The 23,215-nt window shown below is 41.8% G+C and overlaps 2 protein-coding genes across 2 annotated transcripts in view; both read right to left on the bottom strand.

The window, feature by feature from the left end:
* prkd2 (protein kinase D2) overlaps positions 1 to 3,755 on the bottom strand; it is a 30,200-nt gene extending 26,445 nt beyond the window's left edge. The window contains exons 1-2 of the mRNA XM_026191250.1: positions 3,496 to 3,755; positions 2,638 to 3,378 (exon numbers count right to left, since the gene is read on the bottom strand). Coding sequence (XP_026047035.1) covers positions 2,638 to 2,988 — 351 coding nt within the window. The 5' untranslated portion in view covers positions 2,989 to 3,378; positions 3,496 to 3,755. The remainder of the gene's footprint in view (positions 1 to 2,637; positions 3,379 to 3,495) is intronic.
* Positions 3,756 to 6,419: 2,664 nt separating this feature from the next.
* On the bottom strand, positions 6,420 to 22,964 carry strn4 (striatin, calmodulin binding protein 4). Its single transcript, XM_026191251.1, has 18 exons — positions 22,350 to 22,964; positions 15,843 to 15,946; positions 15,593 to 15,669; positions 15,335 to 15,413; positions 15,010 to 15,195; positions 13,397 to 13,574; positions 13,149 to 13,305; positions 12,529 to 12,624; positions 12,076 to 12,194; positions 11,794 to 11,969; positions 11,645 to 11,692; positions 11,331 to 11,452; positions 11,078 to 11,245; positions 10,799 to 10,939; positions 10,568 to 10,666; positions 10,405 to 10,491; positions 9,799 to 9,987; positions 6,420 to 9,532 (listed from the first exon to the last, which is right to left on the bottom strand). Exons 1-17 carry the CDS (start codon positions 22,662 to 22,664, stop codon positions 9,818 to 9,820), a joined length of 2,322 nt encoding a protein of 773 aa, XP_026047036.1. The 5' UTR covers positions 22,665 to 22,964; the 3' UTR covers positions 6,420 to 9,532; positions 9,799 to 9,817.
* Positions 22,965 to 23,215: the final 251 nt, after the last annotated feature.

The raw sequence follows: 23,215 nt of genomic DNA, 5'->3' as shown, positions 1-23,215 counted from the left end.
CCACGATTAGTCGACTAGTCACGATTATGTCGACTATTAAAATCGTCGACGACTGATTTAATAGTCGACGCATCGTTTGAAGCTTTGTAAGATCACAAAGGACGCAGGAATGAGTAGTAGGATTTAAGAGTGTAATAACGGACTGAAACAGAAGATGGCAGCACTGCATGTACAAGGATGCTAGCTGCCGTTAAACCCCGAAGAAGAAGAAGCTGTGTCCCAGAATTCATAGCGCAGCTGTCAACAATGGCGGCAGCTAGTTAGTTTTAACTTTACTCTTATTATTCTTTCTGGGTCACAAAATAAACGTTTAACATATTTTCAGGCGAGAATGTAGCTGTGTAAACCTCAAATATCTGCTCAGTTTATCAAGACACCACATATTTTCAAAAGCGCTCCGACGTTTTCGGAGACGTCTGTTACCCACTAGCTCGTTAGCTAGGCGGGGGCAAGGCTAACTAGAGCCGTGAGAACACCGGACTCCCGGCAAATCGTTTTCAAACCCACCTCCGTCTTTCGCTAGTCAGGTTAAACATATATATAAGTCACTTAGATAACTTAAAAATGTTATTGTTTGGCTTTCTTTAGTATTTTATTTGTTCCTGAGTAAATCGGTTTGGCTGAGATTAAAGTTATAGTTTTTGCACAGCTAAAACTGTCAAGCAGACAGCTGATTATCAGAAGTGTGAGACGCTGGAGAATATACTCCAGTGTCCTGTTATATTTTAGAAAGCAAGGAGTTTATTAAACTTCACCGAAACAATCTGCAAATTTCATTAAAAATTAATAAACTACCATCTTGTCTTTATTTTTAGTTAGCACAAACACTTCAAGCTGTAAGCTAATGATAGTTATATAAGACCAGATGCTGCTGGTGCAATAAGCTGTACTCTGTACGTCCAATGGATGATGATCTGATTAGTCGACTAATCGCAAAAATAATCGGTGACTAGTCGACTATCAAAATAATCGTTTGCTTGCAGTACGTTCTTTTACTGGCATTCTGTTCTGAACTCATTTTAACTGTCCTACACCAAGATAATCTGTGCAACTGACTAATTAGCTAGAGGAGCAACTAAACAGTTTTAACAACAGAAAACTGTTAATGACTCCAAGGAAAGATGTACCGTGAAACAGCTGCAGGGGGGTTTTAAAATTACGGAACCTGGAAACAGTTTGGAAATTGGAAAAAGCAGGACAAAGAAGAAGAAATACCTGAGGGCTACACTGAGTGTGAAAACAGCAAATAGCAGAGTAAAGGAAACAGCCTCTCTTTACATTACTCAACACATCTTTTGCCATCAAATGGCTCTTTAGTTGGACTAACACTGTGTCTGATACAAATAAAGCATCAGATGCAGATGCACTGCTGAATTATCTGTGTCTCCGAATTATACCAAGAGCATGGCGGTGAGCCACTCATATGACCAAGGAGAACAAAGACTGTTGTGCACAGGAACAGATTAGCAAAGAGGGTAAACTGGCTGGAGAGAGTTACCACTGCTTCCTGGAACATTTTCAGTAATGGAGAGTTTTACAGAACGGCTCTGAGCAGGCTGTGGAAATCTGCTAATCACCCAACAGCCTAGCTGGCAAATAAAAAACACATAAACTGCTCAAATTGCCACCTTAAGTGAATGGATAATGTTATTTCCTGTATGCGTGTGGATACACACTAAAATGAAAACCGTTCTCTGGAACTACACTATACGGTTGAATAAATCAGCACAATTCAGCACAGTTCTCAATTTTTTAAAAAAGATGTAATATCTCCCATAACACTTGTTGCTTCCTGTTATAAAGAGGATGTCACTGCCCTCCCCCCCAAAAAAAGTCATTTCTCTGCACGTGTGTTTTTTGAGGTTTTCTCTTTCAGTTAAAAGGGTGTTTTGGGGGTTTTGTGCAAGAAATCTACAATTTTCCTACTGAACATGTAAAACCTGAGAAGGCTACAAGTCCTTTAAAAGATGTGCTTTAAAAAAAAAACACACATTAAGGTCATTAAGGTGAAAACAGTGCGTGCAAAGTAAGACAAAAACAAGTGTTGATGATCACTGACAGCAGAAGATAAAAAAGATCACTGAAGCGTACGGCACAGAACTAAAATTGGCCAAATGTGTTCGTATGCCATGACATGCAAAACTTCCGATGCTGCGCCATGGAGAAGTGAAAGCAACGTTGACCATTACAACCCTAGGTCACAGTAAATGGGCGAAGCTCGTCTAATTATATATGTATAAATGTAGATGCCACTAACCTGCACTAAATCAGCCTTTTTACGCAATGGGAAAGAAACTAATTGATAAAAGTGACAAATATCAACCTCTTTGTATTCGCATACACGCTGAATAAGGGAAGACTAAACAGGGAAAACAGGGAAAGGGAAACAGGGAAAAATGCTAATCGCTGTCCTCGGACCTGTTTATTCTAGAAACTTCTGCCACTTTCATTACAATTTGATAACAATGGAGTGCGCGCAAAGAGTTTGTTGCAAGATCAGCACACACACAGGCTGAAAGTGAAAGGTGTAACAAAAACTGTTCACCTGACAGGTATGAAAACTACACATGCCACGAAGGGCTTGCACCTAAAACGGTTTCCATCTGGAGAAAACACAAACACCCACCCGCTTCTTACCTTGGTGTCAACAATGGAGCAGGCCATTTGTTTCACATAGGCCAGGTCAGCAGCCTGGGGCATGAGGACAGATTCTCTGGTCAGACCAATCTGGATGATGAAGGACACCCCTGCTGGAGTTTGGGGCATCGTGGGCATTACGGGGATCACGGGCATCACAGCCCCAGCACCACCACCATGCCCTGGAGTCAGCTCCATCACAGGAAAGCCACCCGGTGTGGGCAAAGAGTGTATGGCGATGGGGGTCCCCTGCTGGATCAAAGCTGAGCTTGATGGTAAGGTGCCACCTGGGGGGAAGAAGACCTGAGCCATCGCCGCCCCCGAGGGCATACAAGGGCTAGCATTAGCCATTCAGAGTCCGCTGGCTCTCACAAACACGCAGGTGCAGTCTGAAGTTTTCGGAAAAGCAACACTCATTCAAGCGGAGGGCTACACACGCTGAAACATGGATACACACACACACGCGCACGCACGCTGAGTGGACGGCTCCGCTTTCCTCCGAGTCCCGCGTCAAACCCGCTTCCTTCCAGCAGCTCAAGGAAGAAAATCTTTATCCAGGAAGGAGCACTTCTTTTCTCCAGGCTTCGCTTATTGTTCAGGCATGGCAGGCGTGAGCGGTGTGTGCCTGTGTGTGTGTGAGAGAGAGAGAAACACTCACAAAGTAAAGAGTCTGAGAACACGACACCTCCAGCCTTCTCTCCTCCACCCCTCCTTCACTTCTCGCATCCAAAAGGCGCTGCTCTGCAGAGGAGAAAGTCCAAACTTGGTTGTGAAACTCTCCGCCGCGGGCAGAGAGAGAGAGAAAGAAAACAACAACAATGCCCAAACTTTGTTGTGCTCTTCTCCAGGCTCACTTACAAAATGGCCTCCTTTAAACAGGAAACAGTGAGAATGAAGGGGAGCTAGAGACCGCACTCCTTTTTACGAGACCTTGCCCTGTTTCAGTTTCAACCCCTGTTCGGTCTTTTTTGTGAAAAAGAAGAGAGCGAAAAGCGCTGTCTGAGGGTACCTCCCTCTACCCTCCCTCCTGCCTTCGCATCTTACGCTAAACAAGGAGGAAGTGAAATGACGGACACATCTTGAAGCCAATAGGCATTCAGAAAGTCCTGACTCCCAAACCTCCCCCTCCTCCCTTTCCTCTTCTGGCTCCCTTCCTTAGTTTAGGGACATTTGTCTTGTTTGGTCCCTCCTGTAGCCGGAGACAGCATAGATACATGGCCCAGGGCGCTGCTTCACGCATAAAACCCCTCCCACCGCTTCCTCGTCCTTCCTTTAAGTTCACAAGCCACCTTCTGTCTTTCCTAAAATTGCCTTATTTTTCCTCTGTATTTTGTTTTTGGGGGGGGAGACACGCCTCTCATAAACTGCAGAAAAAGGACCGCACCTATGGAAGGTTCTTTCCATGCTCCAGGTTTCATGAAAATTGAGAAGTTTCATGGACTGAGAGTGGTGACTTGGGTGGGTTTGGACAATGACACTCTGTATGCAGCAGATTAAAAGGAAAAAAAACGTTTGGTTAATGCAGTCATCAGCGTGACTGTGACTCCTCACTGGTAATCTAATCATTTAACACAGTAAGAATGCTTGTGAAATTTGTGGTTTCCTAGTTGAAGTTCTAATAAACCGCTCTGATTGGTTAAGCAAAAAAACAGTGTGTGCAGTTTATCTCAGTGCCACTGTCGCGCTTATATCTGTGAAGGCATCTCCCGATGTTCATTTCATACAAATTAAATAAGGCGAGTTAGACTTGAATGAAACAAGACAGAAAACAAAACGCTTGAATTGATTCGATTTGCCACCACAAGGGGGCAGTGTTGGATAAAATCGGATCTTACAGACCCTGTGTGATTTGGATATAAAATGTTTGATTCCCAAGCATTAGTTAAGCTGCAGGTTACATCTTAGGTTAGAAATGACATGGGGACATGGGGGGAAATTGATAATCAGGTGTTTGATGATGTTAAAGGATGTTCCTTAAAAGGCAATTGCTCCCCAGTGAATTGCCACCTCCTCTCTGATGAGGGGGAACTGTGATGTTGTTTAAATCCTCTTTTTTTCACTTTCTAAAAGGATTATTTTAAACATATGGGACAGGAAGTGTGAACTGCGAGAAGAAGTTTTAGAACCACTGAATGAAGGCATGAAACTAAACCACCATGTACCAGAACATGCTATAGCCCACAATGAGTATGCGTTAAATACATATGTGCATGTTTGCATGTTTGCATGTTAGCCAAACAATAAATACTTACTATTTATTTTATACACACCATCCACTTCATTACATACATACACACCTGCTCAAATACTTTTAAGCAAATAACCAGCAAAATCACAAGACAACAACTCAGTACACTTAGGGTTATGGTTAACATCAAGACAAGTTCAATCTAAGCATCGGATTGGGGAAGAAAAGCGATTTAAGTGACTTTGAAGTGGCATCATTGCTGGGATTTTTCCACACAACCATCTCTATGGTTTACAGATAATGGTCCAAAGAGAAAAAGAGAAAATATCCAGAGAGTGGCAGTTCCCTATGTTAAAAAGCTTTTGCCAGAGGTCAAAGGACAATGGCCAGGCTGCTTCAAGCTGATAGGAAGGCAGTGACACAAATAATCACTTGTAACAACCAGAAGAGCATCTCTGAATGCTAAACGCGATCATAACTTGAAGAAGATGGGCTACAGCAGCAGAGCAGCACACTGGGTATCGCTGCTGTCAGCTGACAACTGAGCCTACAACGTGCAGGGGTTCACTAAAACTGGACAAAAGAACATTCAAATAGTAGGGTCAGGATTTAGTGAGAACAATATGAAAGCTTGGGTCCATCCTGGCTTGTGTGGAGGACATTTTCTTGGCACACCTTGGGCCCCTTAGTATCAAATGATTATTCTTTTAAACACCACAGTCTACCTGAGTATTGTTGCTAGCCACATCATGGATGTGCAGCAACTGTGTTTTGCTATCATGTCAATATGAACCAAAATATCTGAGGAATACTTCCAGCACCTTGTTGAATCTGTGTCATGATGAATTAAGGTCGTTCTGGGGTCCAACCCAGCGCTAGCGAGGTGCATCTAATGAAGTGGTGAGTGTGTATATCCTGTTGTGTGGTTATGTTGGAAAGTCCCAGCAGATCAGTGATCTGTGAAATACTTAATGTTCAAAGTCACTTAAAGCCCTTTTATTCCCCCCTTCTGCTGACACGAGGCCATCTTCACCATGTTTGTATACCTAAATGCTGTAAATTGCTGCCACGTGATTGGCTGCTTAGCTATTTGTGTTACTATGCAGTTGAACATGTAATAATGAACACACTCACTCAGTGAAAATTAGTGCATTTGTAACTGCAAGATTTGACGACTAAAACCTAACTTCTTTTATACACTAGTTTCAAGAATAGTTAAGTCATTATGAGGTTACACTGTATGAACAATGTATGCAGAGTTTGACATCAAAAGACTGTCATGAAATTTACCAGACACAGAGAGTCCATGACAGACGACATCAAGCCATGTTATAGGACATGTGGAGTTTGTATACATAAGGCCTGAAAGTCAGGAAAGTCTCTGATGTAAATCTTCAGACCAATCTTTAACTTTACTGTGTGAAAGCTGGAAAATAAATTCCTAGTAATTCATCACCCTACTTCTATACCGGATCATCATAAGTAAGGATTACAGTGTAAGTGATCACACCTTCATGTATCTTCATGTATTTCCAAGTACGGCATCCTTTAGTAGAAAGAAAGACAGACAGACAAGAAAAAACTCAACTCTCAATTCACTGTACAAAATTTTCATTTTTTTGTCTTTTCTTCCTTAATGACATACAACAGGGGACCCGTAAACAAAAAGAGAAAAGTCATTTGATACAAGCTAAAATGCAGTTCAAAAATATATAATAAAACAAAATTAATAAAAAGCAGGTCTCTTATCCCTTGTAGTTGGAGGAAATTGTTTGAATACAGCTTAATATGATGTACAAAATATCACACAGTGATAAATTGCTAATAAAAAAATAAAAAACACAAAGAAATGAGAGTTCTTTACCTTGGCCTCCGACTGGTAACAGATTTTGTTTTTTTTAAATCTTCTTTTCGTCTGTTTTTCGTGTTTTTTAATCGTTTTGCTTTTTTACAAGTTTTACATTGCCATTATCAATCACAAGCAAGTTCTATGCCTAGCAAGGAAGAATGATTCACTTATGATACTACAGTATTCTTACATCTTAATAATCATATTCATAACCAAAGGAGAGAGAAAAAAATGAAAGAAAACAAAGAAATGATGGACATTTACAGCACATAATGGCAACTCTAACCATCATTTACAACCTCTGCTTCGAGTTCCTCTTGTTTTCCTCTTATTGATGAGTCACACTGATTTGTCGTCATTCTCAGACAGGGGACATAGTAGCTCAGAGCGAGAAGAAAGTGTCAGTAACGCCCGCTGTCATATAACCGTGAACGGCAACAGTTCCACGTTTGTAGTATTCGCTTCAGATCGAATACATCGTTTCTGCACCCTGTCTATCCTCTTGTAATGTAAAGCATTCACTTTTAGATATAGTGCAACAAGGGGTCAAATAGTTAATACGTGATAATAGGACGTCATGCCCAGCAGCAGTATAATAATGTAGTTGCCCCGTGTTGTTGTCTTTGACAGACTTGTGTCAAAGGAACAGCAGTGTGACATCTTGTCTAATTTCACACAACAGTCTTCCACTCTGTTTGGAGAGAAAAAAAAAATCTCTCACTACATATATATATAAATGAACTATGAATGCTAGTGTCACCAGTGATTAAAAGTGTTTAGCTCCAGCCAACTTTAACTCTTTCCCCCATAAAGACAACATCTGATGACCTCCCCTGTATTCTTAATAAGAAGCTTTGCCGCCTCAGTACATATGGATGCAGGTGTGGTTTGATGACCTTTAGAATAGTTCTGGGTTTTTCCAAGGGTAGCTGAATAGGCAGAGACCACCCTCATAAACTTCTGATGCAAACTCAGTCATTTTGTTCTATAAGCAGGCCGCTCAGTCAGGAAAGCGCTTCAAGGGTTACCTCTAGTAGGCTTTCAAGGGGTAAAGAGTTAAGCTGTCATCTGACCACCAGTGTGACACACAGTGTGTAATCTTGAAGAGCTGACGCCTAACCGAGTGCAGATTTTAGAGGTTTTCTAAAGGTAATGAAAAAATAATCTGGGACGAGGTCAGCTGTGAAGAGGCAACTTAAAGCAAACAAACTGTCCTGTAGTCAACAGCACAAATGCAGGACATCAACAAACATGGGTCTCAAAATAATGATGCTTCCAGCTGAGCCAAAAGTTGACAGTTTACCTCCTAAACTGAGTCAGACGTCTTAAATCAACACTTTTTTTGTATGGCTGAATTTAAAATGGAGTATTTGTTTATTTTTTTTAAACCCGTCCAGCATCCCTCTTCAGGAAGAGGACACACGCTTCACTAGATTAGTTCTGCGGCTAATGTGCTCCCTGTGTTCATCATTCAAGAAGAAGAAATCCTCACCTCATCACTCGAGTAAAGGTGATGTCAGCCTTTTGTGAAAGCCCGAATAAATAAAAACAATCACGAGACGCGAGCAGCCTGCAAAAAAAAACTGGCACCGACTTCAAAGAGACAATCTCTCATCCGAGCTCCTCCACTGTAAAATAATTACCAGCTCGATGCACTGCTCGAGCCGGAGACACTCAAAGCCGACCATATGCACATCCCTCTAATGAAAAACATAACTAGGATGGACTGTCAATTCTGAAATTTGACCACAATTAATGAAATGATCCAACAGCGAAATGTCACACGAATGATGATTTTACTGAACGTACACGTGTGGACCAGTGAGAGAGAAACACTCACAAAACATGTCCCTGATTCTGACTCAAGACTGATGAAGTCTTTCATAGCACCGTGGTTGAACTAGTGCATATACAAACATACACACACACTCACATACACTCCTCTGTACAGTAAAAAGCACCAGACCAGCCTCGCACCTCTCTAGTCTACAGACTTTAACTATGCTCAGTCATATCCATCCTAAGCTGGTTCATGCGGTGTGAGAGACTCTATACGCACTGTACATCTGTAGAAATAAGTTTGTGAGAGTTATCTAAGTGACATCTAATCTCACGCACACACACACACACACACATACGTAGAGGCAGAATCATGGGGACGCTATAGCAATCAGACATACAATGAAACTAGGTTGTTCAATCAACACTATTCAGCTTTCTAGTGCCTCCTCACAGCACACACGACTAACTCAAACATCCTCCAACACCACACACACATCCTCCTCACCGAGTCTTTGGAATGCAACACATTGATTCCCAATGCAGAGGTTAGGTCAGGTGTTTTCCGTCAATGCCGAGAACTGTTATTCCTTTAAGTCAAGCCTACGTATGTGTGTTAGCCACAAGCAATGTTTCAACTGTTAAAAAAAAAAAGAAACAATTTAAAATCAAGTGTTTTCCCCTCGGCTCTCAGTGAAATGCAAGCATTGTGCAAGCACTTGAAGCGCACAAGCGTACACACATAGTACTTTGTGAAAAGGAAAGGAAAAAAAAGAACAGAATATTGTAGTGTAGAAAAGTGTTACTCCAAATATGATTACTTGAAAACAGAGCAGCCAGAGTTTGAAAGTTATAAAAAAGCATTACAAGATGTGATTAGTATTACAAGAAGTCACTGAGGCATTAGAGAACTGTGAGGAGTTTTCGGAGCGGAGGGGGAGGAAGTTGATGGTTGACGTCCTGTGGCGATGACCCAGCCAGTGGGGTGCAGGACTAATTGTGTGTGTGTATGTATGAGCAGGTGAAATGTATCCACTGTAGTCTTCAGTCTTTTTTGGCCCAGTTATTGATGTAGGACTCTAAAAGTAGAAAGGGAGGGAAAGAAAGCAGCTTTTCAGAACTACTCGAAACACCAATAAAAAAAGGGGACAACAGAAGCACAATTTGGTATTTAAAGGGATTTTAAAAATCCAACAATATATAAAGGGATGTTTTCTTGTTAGTAAATAACAAGAGGACATTGCCATCTGTTTTTCACTATTTATGGCTCCTCACAAAAAATCTCCTAAAAAACCCGCTCCCTGTTCGCCCCATACTGCTTCTTTCCTGGCACCCTCCATCTCACCAGAACGACGACAGTGATGTCAGACAAAGATTTTGGCAAGTGCATCTGCGCCGGCGCTGGCAATGAAGGGCTGGGAAGAGTGGAAGGCCACGTCATGAATGGCCTCATCATGCTTCTTCCTGTGGGCAGTGATCTCCTGCACGCACGTCCTGTTGTCCAGCATCCATAAGCGCACCGAGCAGTCGTGGCCTGTAAGAGGTGAGGAGTGGGAGGAAGCAAAGACAGCAGTGTTACGAGGGGCAGGGATGACTGCGGAGAACAATGTAAAGGAATCCTTTTACAACCTAGATTTAACACACGCCTCTTCTACAGTGTGATATGTTATATTTTGCGGTTACTACAGATTTTACAGGATTTCTTAAGGTACTTTTTGCTCATAAGCCATAAATAATCTCCTATTTCTTCAAAAGAACTAAACAAAAAACTCATTTAATTTCCCTGTTTAAAATTTGCTATTACTATCAATTAATTTGTGATTTAAAAAGCTACTTGTATACAGATTGCAGGTGATATTAAACAGATGTTTCTCGGTGTACAGAGGAGCATTTTAAAAATTAAGCCTAGGATACTTAGCTAAGTAAGCACACAGTAAAGCCGAGTACTCACTGCCAGAGATGAGGTAAGTGCCTTTAGGGTCTGTAGTAAGACAGGTGACCGCATCCAAGTGCGCAACCATCGAGTGGACAACTTTACCTGCACAAAAATTTTTTATTCAGATGCATGTGAGAAAACACATTTCAGTAATCATCAGTACACCTCCTGCACATACCTGTCTTGTTGTCTAGGAAGCGGATGGTGCGGTTCTCGTGTGCAGTGATGGAGATGGGCTCAGAAGGGTGACTGACGACACGGTTGATCAGTTCCCTGCCTGCAAAGGAAGACATCACATTCAGTCTAATAGAAGAATTTAATGATTTTTCACCAAATTATTATTTGTGGCAAAAAAAAAAAAAAAAAAAAAGTGTTGCACATTATGTTGGAGACTGTGTCCAGAACATACCATCTTTGGTCTGTGTATCTAGCATAGTGACACTCTGCTCTGTGTTGAGGTCATACAGGAGGGTCTCACCGCCATCAAATGACACCACCACCTGGTTGGGATCAGTGGCTACAAACGCCACTGAGGTGGGTGTTCCGTGCTCTAGGAAAAATAAATAAATAAATAAATGAAATACACACACACACAAAAAACCAAACAAACAATGGAACGTGATGAGGATGTGGGATCTGAATAGAAAAAGCGCCAAAGCAAACCCACAAAGTCAAGACAAATGTCTACCTCTCTCCTTATTGAAGACAGACATGCAGGGGGATGAGTTCTGAGGATCCCAGATACGAATGGTGCCATCTGCTGAACATGAGGCAAGACGATGGTGAACTGCAGAGTAAGTCAGACCCCACACGCTGTCCTCGTGGCCTGCTAGTACACTGCTTTCAATACCAGGATCTGGATAAAGAATCACATAATTAAAAAAAAAGAAAAACTAAACTTTGTGATTCTGCTATATAATTAGCAGTTAAGAATGACTCACCATAGTTATCATAGGGATCTACATTCAGGTCCGGCATCTTCCAACACCTGATGGATCCATCTAGACCTCCACTGTAGCAGGACTCTCCATCTTCACCCATCGTCAGTGAAAGAACAGCTCCACTAGAGCAAGACCAAAAGAGAAGCAGGTATAAATGACATCACCCTTTCCCCCCAAGAAAACAAAAAACAAAAACCTCGTGTTCATCCCTTTTTTTTTTTGTATTCACAGCATTTAATTTGAAAATGATTGCATTAATCATTCATTTTTAGAAAAAAATTGCAGCATTTTTATTGTTCTCAGGCTGAACTCACCTGTGTGCTCTAAATGTATAGATGGGTTCAACGTCCAAAGCCGCATTCCTGTGGAGAGACACCGTTAAAATGAGATCTGGAGTTTATATTTGTGTGGCAGAGAATAACACGTCTTCATTTAAAAACATCGTCACCAGTAGGGTTCTTACTTTTTAGAGTGCATTGCCTTGTTGAGGTTCCAGAGTTTTAGTGTGCCATCCTCAGAGGCTGTGAGCAGCACTGCTTGGCTCGGGTGAAAGGTCAAAGCGCGGATGGCGTCAAAGTGGCTGCGTAGTGTGAATCGGGGGTTCCATGTCTTTTTAAACTCTTCTCTGTTATCCTGCAACTGACGGGACACATGTTTGAAAAGAGGGAACATTCAAATGTTTTCATTGTACGTATGTAGCTTGTATTGCATAGTTTGTATTGATCAGAACAAAATATGCAATTACATCCATGGAAAGATCATTGTCATTGGCAACAGTGAGATCAGCCAGCTCTCCCAGGTTCATGTCACCTCCGCCAACAGCATCCATGATGAAGACATCAGAGGAGAAACCCAGGGCACCACCTGGAGGTTGTAAATGGAAAAGCACAAGAGATATGATTTCATCTTGACAAATGTCAGGGATCTAGAAAAGGATGGTGAGATCACTTTGAAATATCGTGATAAGTCCTAGATAGTTGTAGAACAGTGTCATTTATTCCACTTCCCTACTCCCACACTGTGTACCACAGGAAATATTTATAGTTGCAGGAGAAACCTTGCAAGCATACCCCTACGCAAACATCTAAATTTGAGATTCAGCAACTAAGCTACAACTGCACGGGGGAAGACTAAAAACGCAATGCTCGGCAGAGAATAATTGATGTTTTTATTGGCATATTTTGTAGGGAAGTCTTACCTTCCCCGGAGCGAGCCTGTCCGGATACAGAAGGGGGCGGGGTAGGTTTAGGGGGGAAATCTGACATCATTCCTTGTAACTTGTTCCTGCGGTTTTCTGAACCCAGCAAGAGGAGAGAGACACAATACCGTCATGCGGAGAGGTCGAGGAAGGCCGGGGAGGTCAGCAGTTGGACAGATAAGAGACAAAGGCAGAAAGAAGCTAAAAGGCAAACTTCATTCTTTACGTGTAATGACAACATAAACTTGTACAATTTTATTTACAAAAGCACATCTACAGTGCAAATATGATTCTAAATATGAAATGTGAACACATAAAAAAAAAAGGCAGCATGCGTGGTAACCTCTGAAATGGCCCTGGACCACAGAAAGTACATCTAGAGACAAAGATGACAGCTACACAGCTCTGAGGAGTCACAGACCGACAGCTTGTGAAACAGGACAGAGAGACAGGTGGTTGGGAAAAGAGGTTGGTTTTATTGACAAGAAGAGATGTCAAGACACAATGAGAAGTAAAGGAAAAAAAAGGTGAGCAAGGATAGGGGCAATAAAGACAGATACATTTATGGCAGTGATCCTGGCAGTGCTTGTGCTCATGATGTTGCTAAGGCAACAGCGTACCTAACTCCCGTCCATCCCCTGAGATCCGGGCCTCTCCCGCCCCCTCCCCATCCTCCCCTGAGCCCAGGAAGTCAAACTCATTGAGGGCGTCTTCCGAGTCATCCTCGTCCTCTTCGTCTTCAGGGTCCATATCTGTGGTCATAGGTTCCGAACCCATCTGAGAACACAGCAGAAAGCAAGGTTGTTGTTTATTTATTCATTTTTTTGTGAAAACATTTCTTGGTCATTCTTTATTTAGCCTGCCGTACCTTCACGCGAGACTTTTTGTTCTTGCGCGGGCCATCGATGCAATCGGTGGCCATGCCTTGGAATTCATCTTCCTCGTCACTGTCGTCTTCGTCATCGTCCTCACAGCCATGAAGGAAGGGGATCTTATCCAGCACTGAACCCCCCACACGTTCCTTAGAGCTTTCTTTGCCCGCATTCCTACAAAGAGATGCACAGCTGAGTATCTTGACTGCATGTTTCACTCAAAGATCAACAGAAGGACTGCTTATTTATATATTTATTGTTTACATTGTTTTACTGTTTTTAAATTATTTCAAAACCCATAGTTGTAACAGCTGTGAGCTACCTGTGAATTATGGGTAGCACAGTAGCCTCTGGACAACACCATCAGAGTATTTCAACGGAAGACCGTTTGATCTGTTGTTTCCTTCTGTTGGTTTTCTCTGTTCAAAGCCTGCTCTTTTGTGCTTGTGTGTTCCCACTGCTTTGCATCTTGTGGTAAACCCTTTTGTGGTGTTTCTAGATTTGAAAACTACCTTCTCCACAGACTTGGCTGGAAATATTTCTGCAATCACCCACTTTAGTTGTTTTCAGTGGGCTATTTTATGCTGCATTCTTTCTTAAGAATGTACCAGTTTGTTAATTTGGTTAGTGCTAAAATCTCTGCTATTTGGTATGGTTTATTTTCAGCTGAATGGTGGCCTCCTTAACTCAAAGTGAAGGTTGAGAGTCCCATGAATAGCTATCAAATGCAAATTTAATACTTAGAATCAACCCCAGACCTTTTAACTCCCTATTTATCATGAATTAAAAATGAAACATGCCACATTTAGCTATAAAATTTACTTCTGAGCCTCTCTGCACACTTCAGTGACATCTATCTTAATTTTACCTCCAGTGCTCATTAAAAATCCTGACTTGCATGATGAGGAATCCCCTCACTTTTAGACCTCTTCTGTCATGTGTTATTTTGCCAGTTTCGGAGTTTAAACTGTGCTTTTGTTTCACCGTCTTCACATTTCTGCTTGTGCAGAAAGATTCCACACGAATCTTGTTCACTAAGCAGTCTCATGATACAGTGACAGTTATCTCATACAACAACCCATCGCTTAATTAATTTTTAAGACACAAATGGATTTATAATTTGGATATTGTCCACTGTTTATAAAAGGATACCATGAACTACTACCATACTGGAAAATAGTCAGACAGGTCAAATCCTGATATATGAGGTCAAACGCAGATACACTTAATGTAAGAAGTGTTTGTTGGAAGGTTAAGGGATGGCTTCATATGCAAGTCTGCCATGTTAGTGAACTAGTTTGATTATGAAGTGATGTAAAAATCGTACTTGTCTGTAAAGTTTGGCACGAGACTGCAAGTAAATGCTTTCTGTGAAAGACAAATTTTTACAAGTTGCAGCCTTTCACAAGCAGCAGTGAAAAGTTCAGTTTTTAAGGAGTAGCTTTACATCAAGTACATCTATTTAAAAAAAGGAGAAGAAGAAGAAGAAGAAGAAAAGAAAAAGGCTTTTGTGCTGCAAAAAACAAATGTTTACTCTGTCATCAATGTTCACATTGGAGCTCTTCTGTGGTGTAAGATCAAAGAGGGGCGTGTGTTTCCACTGTCTCACCTTTTTATCTGTTCCTCTATTTGTCTGACCAACAAGGACTCTCCACCTGCTCGTGGCTCAGGCTCAGGACAGCTTTCACTGGGTGGGGGCCCGTTAGCTTCAGGGCTGCTCCGCCCAAGAAGGGAGCGCACGCGCTTAGAACGCATGTCCAGAATGGTGTCTGAATAACCCACTTCCTCGAGATATCTACATCCACATACACACATGGTCATATAAATGAATCATTTAAGCCTAGATCAGAATTGTAATGTCTACGATGAAGTTGTGATGGAACACATTAATATGGCACTGAGATAAAAAGGAACGGATGATGATGAAGCCTTACTTGCGTAGTAGCTGACGTCCCTCCTTCCAGGACATCTGATTGGCTGGCTCTGAATCTGACTCAGCCGGCCCATTGGGAACTACAGAAAATAGATTGTTCAATAGTGATGCAACAGCAGGGCATGAGAAGAAAAGAAGAAAAAGAGAGAAGCAGAAACTTCGAACTGCGCTCAACGCTAAACAGGAATCTAAATGTAACAGAAGCAGACAACATAATGGGTCCAAGTTACAGAGCACATAAGGACTTGGTCAAACATACGTTGATCTGCCTCTGTCTCTGGTTTCTTGTCCCCAGGACTCTGGTCATTTCCTGTCTTCAGCTTTTGGTGCTTAGCCCTGTAATGCAACAAAGGAACACTTGAGGGCAACGTTTTGAGCTTCCACAAATACATCTTTCACTAGAAGAATCATTATGCCTGGAGCATGCAAACTCCCAGGACAGACTGAAAGAGTAACAGACATAAGGAGACTAGGACAGAAAGGGGGGGCTTTCCAGGCATTCGTTTTACCTCTCTTGTTTGAGGGCGTACTCCAGCATTTTGATTCGCCTCACCAGGTCCTGTTTCATATTCTCCTGCCCTTTCCTCTCACCCTGAAGAAACGCAACCTGAGCCTGAAACACACATATACACAGCATGGTGAGGAACGCGCACACCACATCTGTCCATATAAGCATAAACAAAAGTAAGATAAATTGGGACCTGGAAAAGAATTAGTTACAAAATGCATGCACCGTCTCGGTTTGGGGTGAAAAGTAAATCATTCAACATCAACAAAACATCGCAATGAGAGACTGAACAAAAAGGTTTGATGTGACTAGCTGTGCAAAAAAAAGAATAAGCAATAAGTAGAGGGTTGTGGAATAGGGCTCTTATTTTAACTTTCCTAACCGAGGCCTCACTGCGCATCTGCAAAGGAGGAAAAACAAGACATGGAGCAGCCAAATTCAAACACCCTCTTTCAAGACCCATCCTTTGCTGTGTTTCCTCTCTCATTTCCTGTCCATTTCCTTCCTCACTGCTGATAAAATTCTTACCTTGAGGAAAGAAATGTTCTGCCTGTTCTGACTTTTCCCCAGTGAGTTCTGAGAGATAGAAAGGTAATAAGAGACTACAGAGTGATGACACGGCTTCCAAGCACTACACCGAGACAGGGTTTCCCTTGAGTAAGCCATCATAATGCAAGAATTGACAAAAATGTGAAATATTTGCCAGACTTAATGACAAAGATTGCTAATGCAGGTTTCAACCCGGCTGTGCCTGCTCACAGTATGCAACTTTTGTGCAAAACCCATTTAACATCAGGCAACAAATATCCTGCCTGCTTTTAGAAGGAGAAAAAAAATGCCCAAGTGAGGAGAAACAATACAAACAAACAACTAACAAACTAACTAACTAAACAGTGATCCCTGTCAGAAGTAGGTTAAAAAGCCCTAACCCTGTCTCTACTCCCAGGATGGTGACTGCAAGCACAACAGGCATTTTCTCTCTCTGTGCCAAGTGGTGCTGAAGCATTAATACAGCTTGTTTTACAGCCCATTTCTCCTCTGCATGCCCCTGTCTGTGTCCACGAGTCTGCTCCCACACACATACGCAATTCTATAAAACTAGAACAATCTAAAAACGCCGTCTCACGGGGCAGACACTTGGTCTGCTCGGAAGGGTAGTCAATCTCTGAGAAAAAGCGCACATATATACCCAGACACACACACACACACAGACACACATACACACACAGTCATGTAACCAGCTAGGAGGGCTAGTGGAACACAGGATAATCTGCCAAGCAAACCTTCCTACTGCTGCTACTGCTGCTGAGTAATCCTGATTAATGCAACGTGAATTTATATGCTTATCTGAGAGTTTTGGAGAGAACTCTCAAAGCTAGTACATTAACACTGTAGACATGGGCTAATAGGGGCATGAAAAACAGAGATTTTGTGGGGTTATTCTTGGCCTAAACTAAGAGGAGCAGGTCAGTACATGTACATTATCTAAAGTCTTTTCACAAGTAGAATAACTAATGAATTAACTGAAATAACATCTAAGCCATTAACTGAGATGAAATGAAAACCAGTTTAGCTTAGCCATCCATAAGACACAGTCTCACTCATTTGCTCTATTTCTGTGGCTTGCATTCCCACACATGCATGCAGTAATTGTGCAGTTGGGTTCTGTAATAGACGATGCAGAAGATGTATTTTGCACATTACATGCAAGCAAAAACACTTGTTTTAGAGCGACATAATCAGATGTGAATGTGCATAAACTTACTAAACTACCACATAGGCAAAGCTGGGCGATGTCATGGTGTGGGCACAGCATGTACACTGTATACTGTGTACTATAAATGGCTGAGCACAGATGGAATGCAGTCCGAGCTTGGAAAAAAACCTACTTCAAATCTAAATGCTATAATTGTTTTACATCAGCAGTTCTGTGTACTATGATTTAAGTAGAGGTCAGTATTTGAGGAATTTTCAGGGAGGTTTTGTGTATGTAAACAAGTTGTTCAGACAGATTTTTTAGTGTACTGACAGCCTTGACACAAGTCCTGCTTAAAAGCTTACTAAAAGACTGTGACTAAAAGTTATGTAGATAACACCAGATGCAGAAAGGTGCTTTTTGTGAACTTAATTATAAGCCAGACTTGTACTTCAGTGAACAAAAGTGCTTAAATCAGCAGCAGCCTCCTGTAGACAGACACAGTAACAGTAAATCTCTTCTTGAATAATGACTTAACTCTTTTAATGGCGTAAATTTGATCAGTTGTGTAAAAGAATAAGGCATTAAATCAATGTGTTTACTTCACCCTCGTGGGGCAAAGACACACGTTTCTACTCTTACTCACACACAGACAAGCTACAGCTTGCCTTTGGACACGGATAACCATCACACCCCTGTGTACCAGTCTCGCCCTGTGCTCCTAGAAGGACAGGTTCATGCCTCAAAGCCTTGACACTGTCTTGTTGGCGAAGTTGGAGACAAGGCTGCATTTGTGCACACACACCCCAAGTACAATGCAAGAGCAACCTTTCTCTGATACATAAAGGTAACCAAAACACAGGTTCAAAGGGTTTATTGTTATATGGAAGTGTTTATGCAGGACTTACCAACAGCTCTTCCTTTCTACGGTTTCACTTTAAAAATAGAACAAATGCTGCTTTCTATGTCTGACTTTGTGAGTAAAATAGGGTCCTAAAACTAAAAATTTCTACACGAACAAGAAAAAAAAAAGCTGTACCATGGGACTGCTACAGCAGACTGTGTAATTACACAAGGGGATGTAATAACCGCACTGTTTTTCACTTTCATTTGTCTCTGTCATTCTGCCCTTTGCCTGCTTCAAATTCTTGTTTTCACTCATGTGAGGGATCCAGGCCAGGAGCTTTAAGACAAGGCCGTCCATTCATCCACTAGTCAAGGTGCTCTTATTGCAAGACTGTCACTTAACGTCAGAACAGAAGCTGTTGAGACAATCACAACAGATGTGGAGCAGCAGATAGAAACCTATCACTGCTTTTAATATCAAAAGCAAAAGAACTATCTGCTTCCATCTGATAAACAGGTCAAAGAGTAATAAAACCACTAGGGTGTCATTTATCATAGCCCAGCTAACAATGACACTGTGGTTACTTTCTTCATAATATGTTGGTAAACTAACAAAGGCTAAAGTACAAAGGGCCTACGGGGCAAGCAAACCTGTCGCGCCATCTGATCTAGCCTTCCTGTGGGTGGGTTTTCCTTCATGAGGCCCGCTGCCGCTGACCTTTCCACAGTTTGCTGTTGCATGGAGCGCATCCACATTTAGCCTATTCTGTCAGTCCTTCTCTACTAGCTGCAGAATAGGGTCAAGGGCAGCTTTCCTCCTCCACTGGCTATTCTCCATCTTTTTATCCCTTCGCACCCCGTGAGAGAATCCATGAGCAAACAAGTAGAGCAAAAAATCTTTTCTGGGACAGTGTGCTTGGAGTGTGCTAGTGACACTGTGTGTGCAGTCCAAGAGTAGTAGCTAGATAGATAGATAATGACATCCCAATTAGTGGGATTTTATGACTAAGGTTACAACATGCTTGACTGACAAACAGTATATAATTTTTTTTTTTTTAAGAGAAAGGGAATGGAAATTTTTAAATAAGGAAAATAAAGGATGAACGCTGCATGTTGAAGACTGCAAATGCAAGAGCAGTGCTGTGAAACAACACAATACACATGGACATCATATGTGTGTCACGGCTGAGTACACAGAGCTATTAATTAGAGATACGTACCCAGGGACTGCAAGACTCACACCAAACAGGACGTGATGTAATTTGGGTCACCAGTAATCTATTCTACATGTCTACTAACATCCTTAATAAAATGAAATGGCTGAAAATGAGAACACTTTAAAGAGGAACAGGTTGAGGTCATCCCTTTTCTCTGTAGAATAAATGACTATCTGAGGAATACCCTGTAGATTTAATTAGGATTCTTCTCATGCAAAAACAATGCCTAGTTAGAAACAAGACTGCTACTGTGTGTGTTTTCACAGAGCAGATTCTTAAGTAATTGAATTATAGACAGGCAAAAGCCACAGCCACCTGTCAGTGAAGACACAGCGCCACAGGTGGCTTTACACACCAACACATTAGCGGCGCACGTGTCGTGATCTTGCAGAGACATGCTAAGACACACATGAAGAGATCTCCTCTGTTGCACACAAAGTCACACAGATCTCAAATGATTGTGAGTTAATTTTGCATGTGACTCAGTAAAGCCTTTGAAATTAAAGTGTGGAAAATACCATGTGCAGACAACATGTGAGCAAAGTACACTATGGAAACATTTACAGCATGTTAACTGTGCAGGTTATGACCAGGGGGCACACTAACTGGCTCAGTGAGAGGAGAGCATGTTGGCAACAAAAGCCAGAGGCCTTTGGCCCGTGGGTGTTAAACTGTAAGCTAGGTCAGTTTTTCAGCGTGGCACTCCAGTTATCTTCTCTTTCTCTCAGCACAAGCGTGGTGCTAATTGTACCCGTGAAGCCAGACCATGTGCAGCCAATGTGCACATACAAAGTTCCATAACAAGCACTTAATGGCATGTCGGACACAGCAATTGGCTGTTTCTGCTTTCTATTCCCTGCTCTTCCCTCGTTTTTATAAAAGCAGCAAGCACTGCCCATTTGTTATTGTTCATTCATATTTTATCAAGCCACTATTTATAACTATGTATGTTTGAGTTAGGGGCAATGTGAGAAGCACAGTGACAGAGGAGTGGGAAATGATATGTTGTTTTTTTTTTTTTGGGGGGGGGGGGGGGGGGGGTTCTGTGGTTCTGTCGAACTCATGAACTCCAGAGTTCATTCTTATTACAAAAAAGAACTGTAGTTACTTGAGGGATAACCACAAAAGATGAACTGTCCAAATGCAGAGGTAAAATATGTTTGTATGTTTTCCTAACCTTTCTTAATCCTGGAGAAATCTGTCCAGTAATGCTCTCTGCCTTTTAATTTTATGCATACAGCTGAGGTGAATAGTACAACGTCTGTCTTTTGCTGTTGGCATCTGAATAACTGTGACAGGTATTGCTCATGGGGTTTCCTATGGCACCGAGTCACAAGCTCACATTCGTTTTCTTGGAGGGCGGGTATTTTACAGCTTTAAACCATTTACCTTTAAGAATGAAAGTCAACTTCTCTAGCCTATAGGCAGATGCATTGTTTTTAAGGTCAATCTACACTAATCACACACTATTCATAGTAAAGATAATATATACAAACACAAGTACAAGCACAAGTTTGGCTGCAGATAGACTACTACAAATTTTCATCCTAACACTTGTTATTCATCAATACTCATGTATTAATCATTGCTAATGAAAATACAACTTTAGTCCATACATAGACACAGATACACCACACAACTGACTGACTGACTGTGTGTGTGTGTGTGTGTGTGTGTGTGTGTGTGTGTGTGTGTGTGTGTGTGTGTGTGTGTGTGTGTGTGTGTGTGTAACTGGTCCTAGCTCAAAATGCTGATTTGTGTGTGTGCCATGGGTATGGAGGCATTGGTACTACAGATCACAAAGCATTATCCCTTCATGAACTTCATCTCTGTGTTGTCCGCCTAAGTTCAAAGGTCAAACTGATCAATTGTGCAAATTATTTTATAAATACATATCACAGCCATCAAATTACTGTTTTTAGGGAGACTTGTCTTAAGTAAGGGCAGTTTAGGAATGCTTACACATTTATTATTTTGAATGCAGCAACTGCTAAGGGAAATCAAAGCTGGTTAACACTGTTATCATTTTTTAACCACAACAACAGACTCACAGATCACTTGAGTTGTCTGTGTGGGGTACAAAAGAATCAGATAAGTGTCTCCTTACAAACTAACGTGTATTTGCACATCCTAGTAAAATGCCAGAAATCTTAAAATAACGTGTGACCCAAGCGTGAGTTCCATGTGTACCTGCACGAAATAATATGGAAAGACAAGGTAGCCACACCTAAACTGTTTGCCTACCTCTTTATTTGCACCACAGCCTGCTTGCTATTCCGGGCAGACATAAAAGTCTATTATCTAATCTTGTGGTGTGTATCTGTATTGACTGTATCGACTTAGAAGCCCAGAAGGCTTCTAAGGCATATATATATATATATATATAATAATAACATAATAACAATTATATATATATATATATATATATATATATATATATATATTATTGTTATTATTATTATTATTATTGACACAAAAAATATTTTATGTTTAAAAGAGTGCTGGTGGCTGTTTCTTCTTCCAACTGGAGGTCAAACAGCTCCCACATTGTCATCTACTGTATAGTAATAACGCATCCTGGTCAACTGTAATGCTAGCCCTATTAGCATTTTGTCATCCTCTAACTGACCGATAGCAGGGCATGTGTACATCCGCGAAGCAACACCGGAGGAGCTCCGGTGACATCCTTCCAGGCCTTTCCTTGGCGTTACAGCTACACAAACGCGGGGTTAGTGATGAATACGTTTACCCTGAGTTCGTCTCTCTCAGCCTCCCAGCGGTATTTCTCGGCCTGGAAGCGTCCCCACTCGTACTGGATGAAGTGCAGGATCCCAGGAAGCGTCATCCCCGACTCCCCGTCCTGCGGCTCCCGTGACTGCTGCAACGGTCCGGGGACGGCCCCGGCGGCTGCTGCTGCGGCCGCTGCCATTGCCCCGGTCCCACCAGCTGATGTCGCCTGGCCCGGTCCTGCTTTAGGCCCGTTTGGGTTGCGCCCCGTTCCACTGCTGCCGCCGCCGCCTCCGGAGTTCGGGTTAGATCCTCCGCCGGTTCTGTCCGCCTCCATTTTAACTGTTCAACCTTTCGCCAGGATAATGAGATGGGAACGGGCAGAATGGACGAATATAAATATAAAAAAAGTACCCCGTGCCCTTTTCCAAACCCAGCTCCACTTCACTATAAGCTACCCTCCTTTCTTCCTTTCTCACACGCACAGAGAAAAATTACTATTCTGTTGGTAAAATAATACACTTCCGCTTCCAAGCCTTCAGCGCAAAACACAATCTAACCGCAGTGTAACATCGTGGCCCCATTGATTTCGTAACAAATCCCTTTTCACAAAACGGCTTACGTGCAGTCTTAAAACTAACATCAAAATAAAGTAACACCAGGCAGCGTTTATTAAATGTAATGCACCTGAAAATAAACGTTAACCTTTTTTTTTTTTTGCTGCTCTTATTTTGTATATCCCGGATCCCAGATCAGTTTCCTCCTCGTGAAATGCCCAGTGCGGGTGACAAATAAAGGGCCATGTTTTCTATAATAGACAATAAACATGTCGCTAGGGGAATGAATTTCCTGCCATTTTGTGAGCAGGAATGGTTTCGGGAACGAAAA

This window comes from Astatotilapia calliptera, chromosome 14 (assembly GCF_900246225.1).
Source record: "Astatotilapia calliptera chromosome 14, fAstCal1.2, whole genome shotgun sequence".
In the NCBI taxonomy this organism is placed as follows: domain Eukaryota; kingdom Metazoa; phylum Chordata; class Actinopteri; order Cichliformes; family Cichlidae; genus Astatotilapia; species Astatotilapia calliptera.
This window is presented reverse-complemented; position numbering and strand designations above follow the sequence as displayed.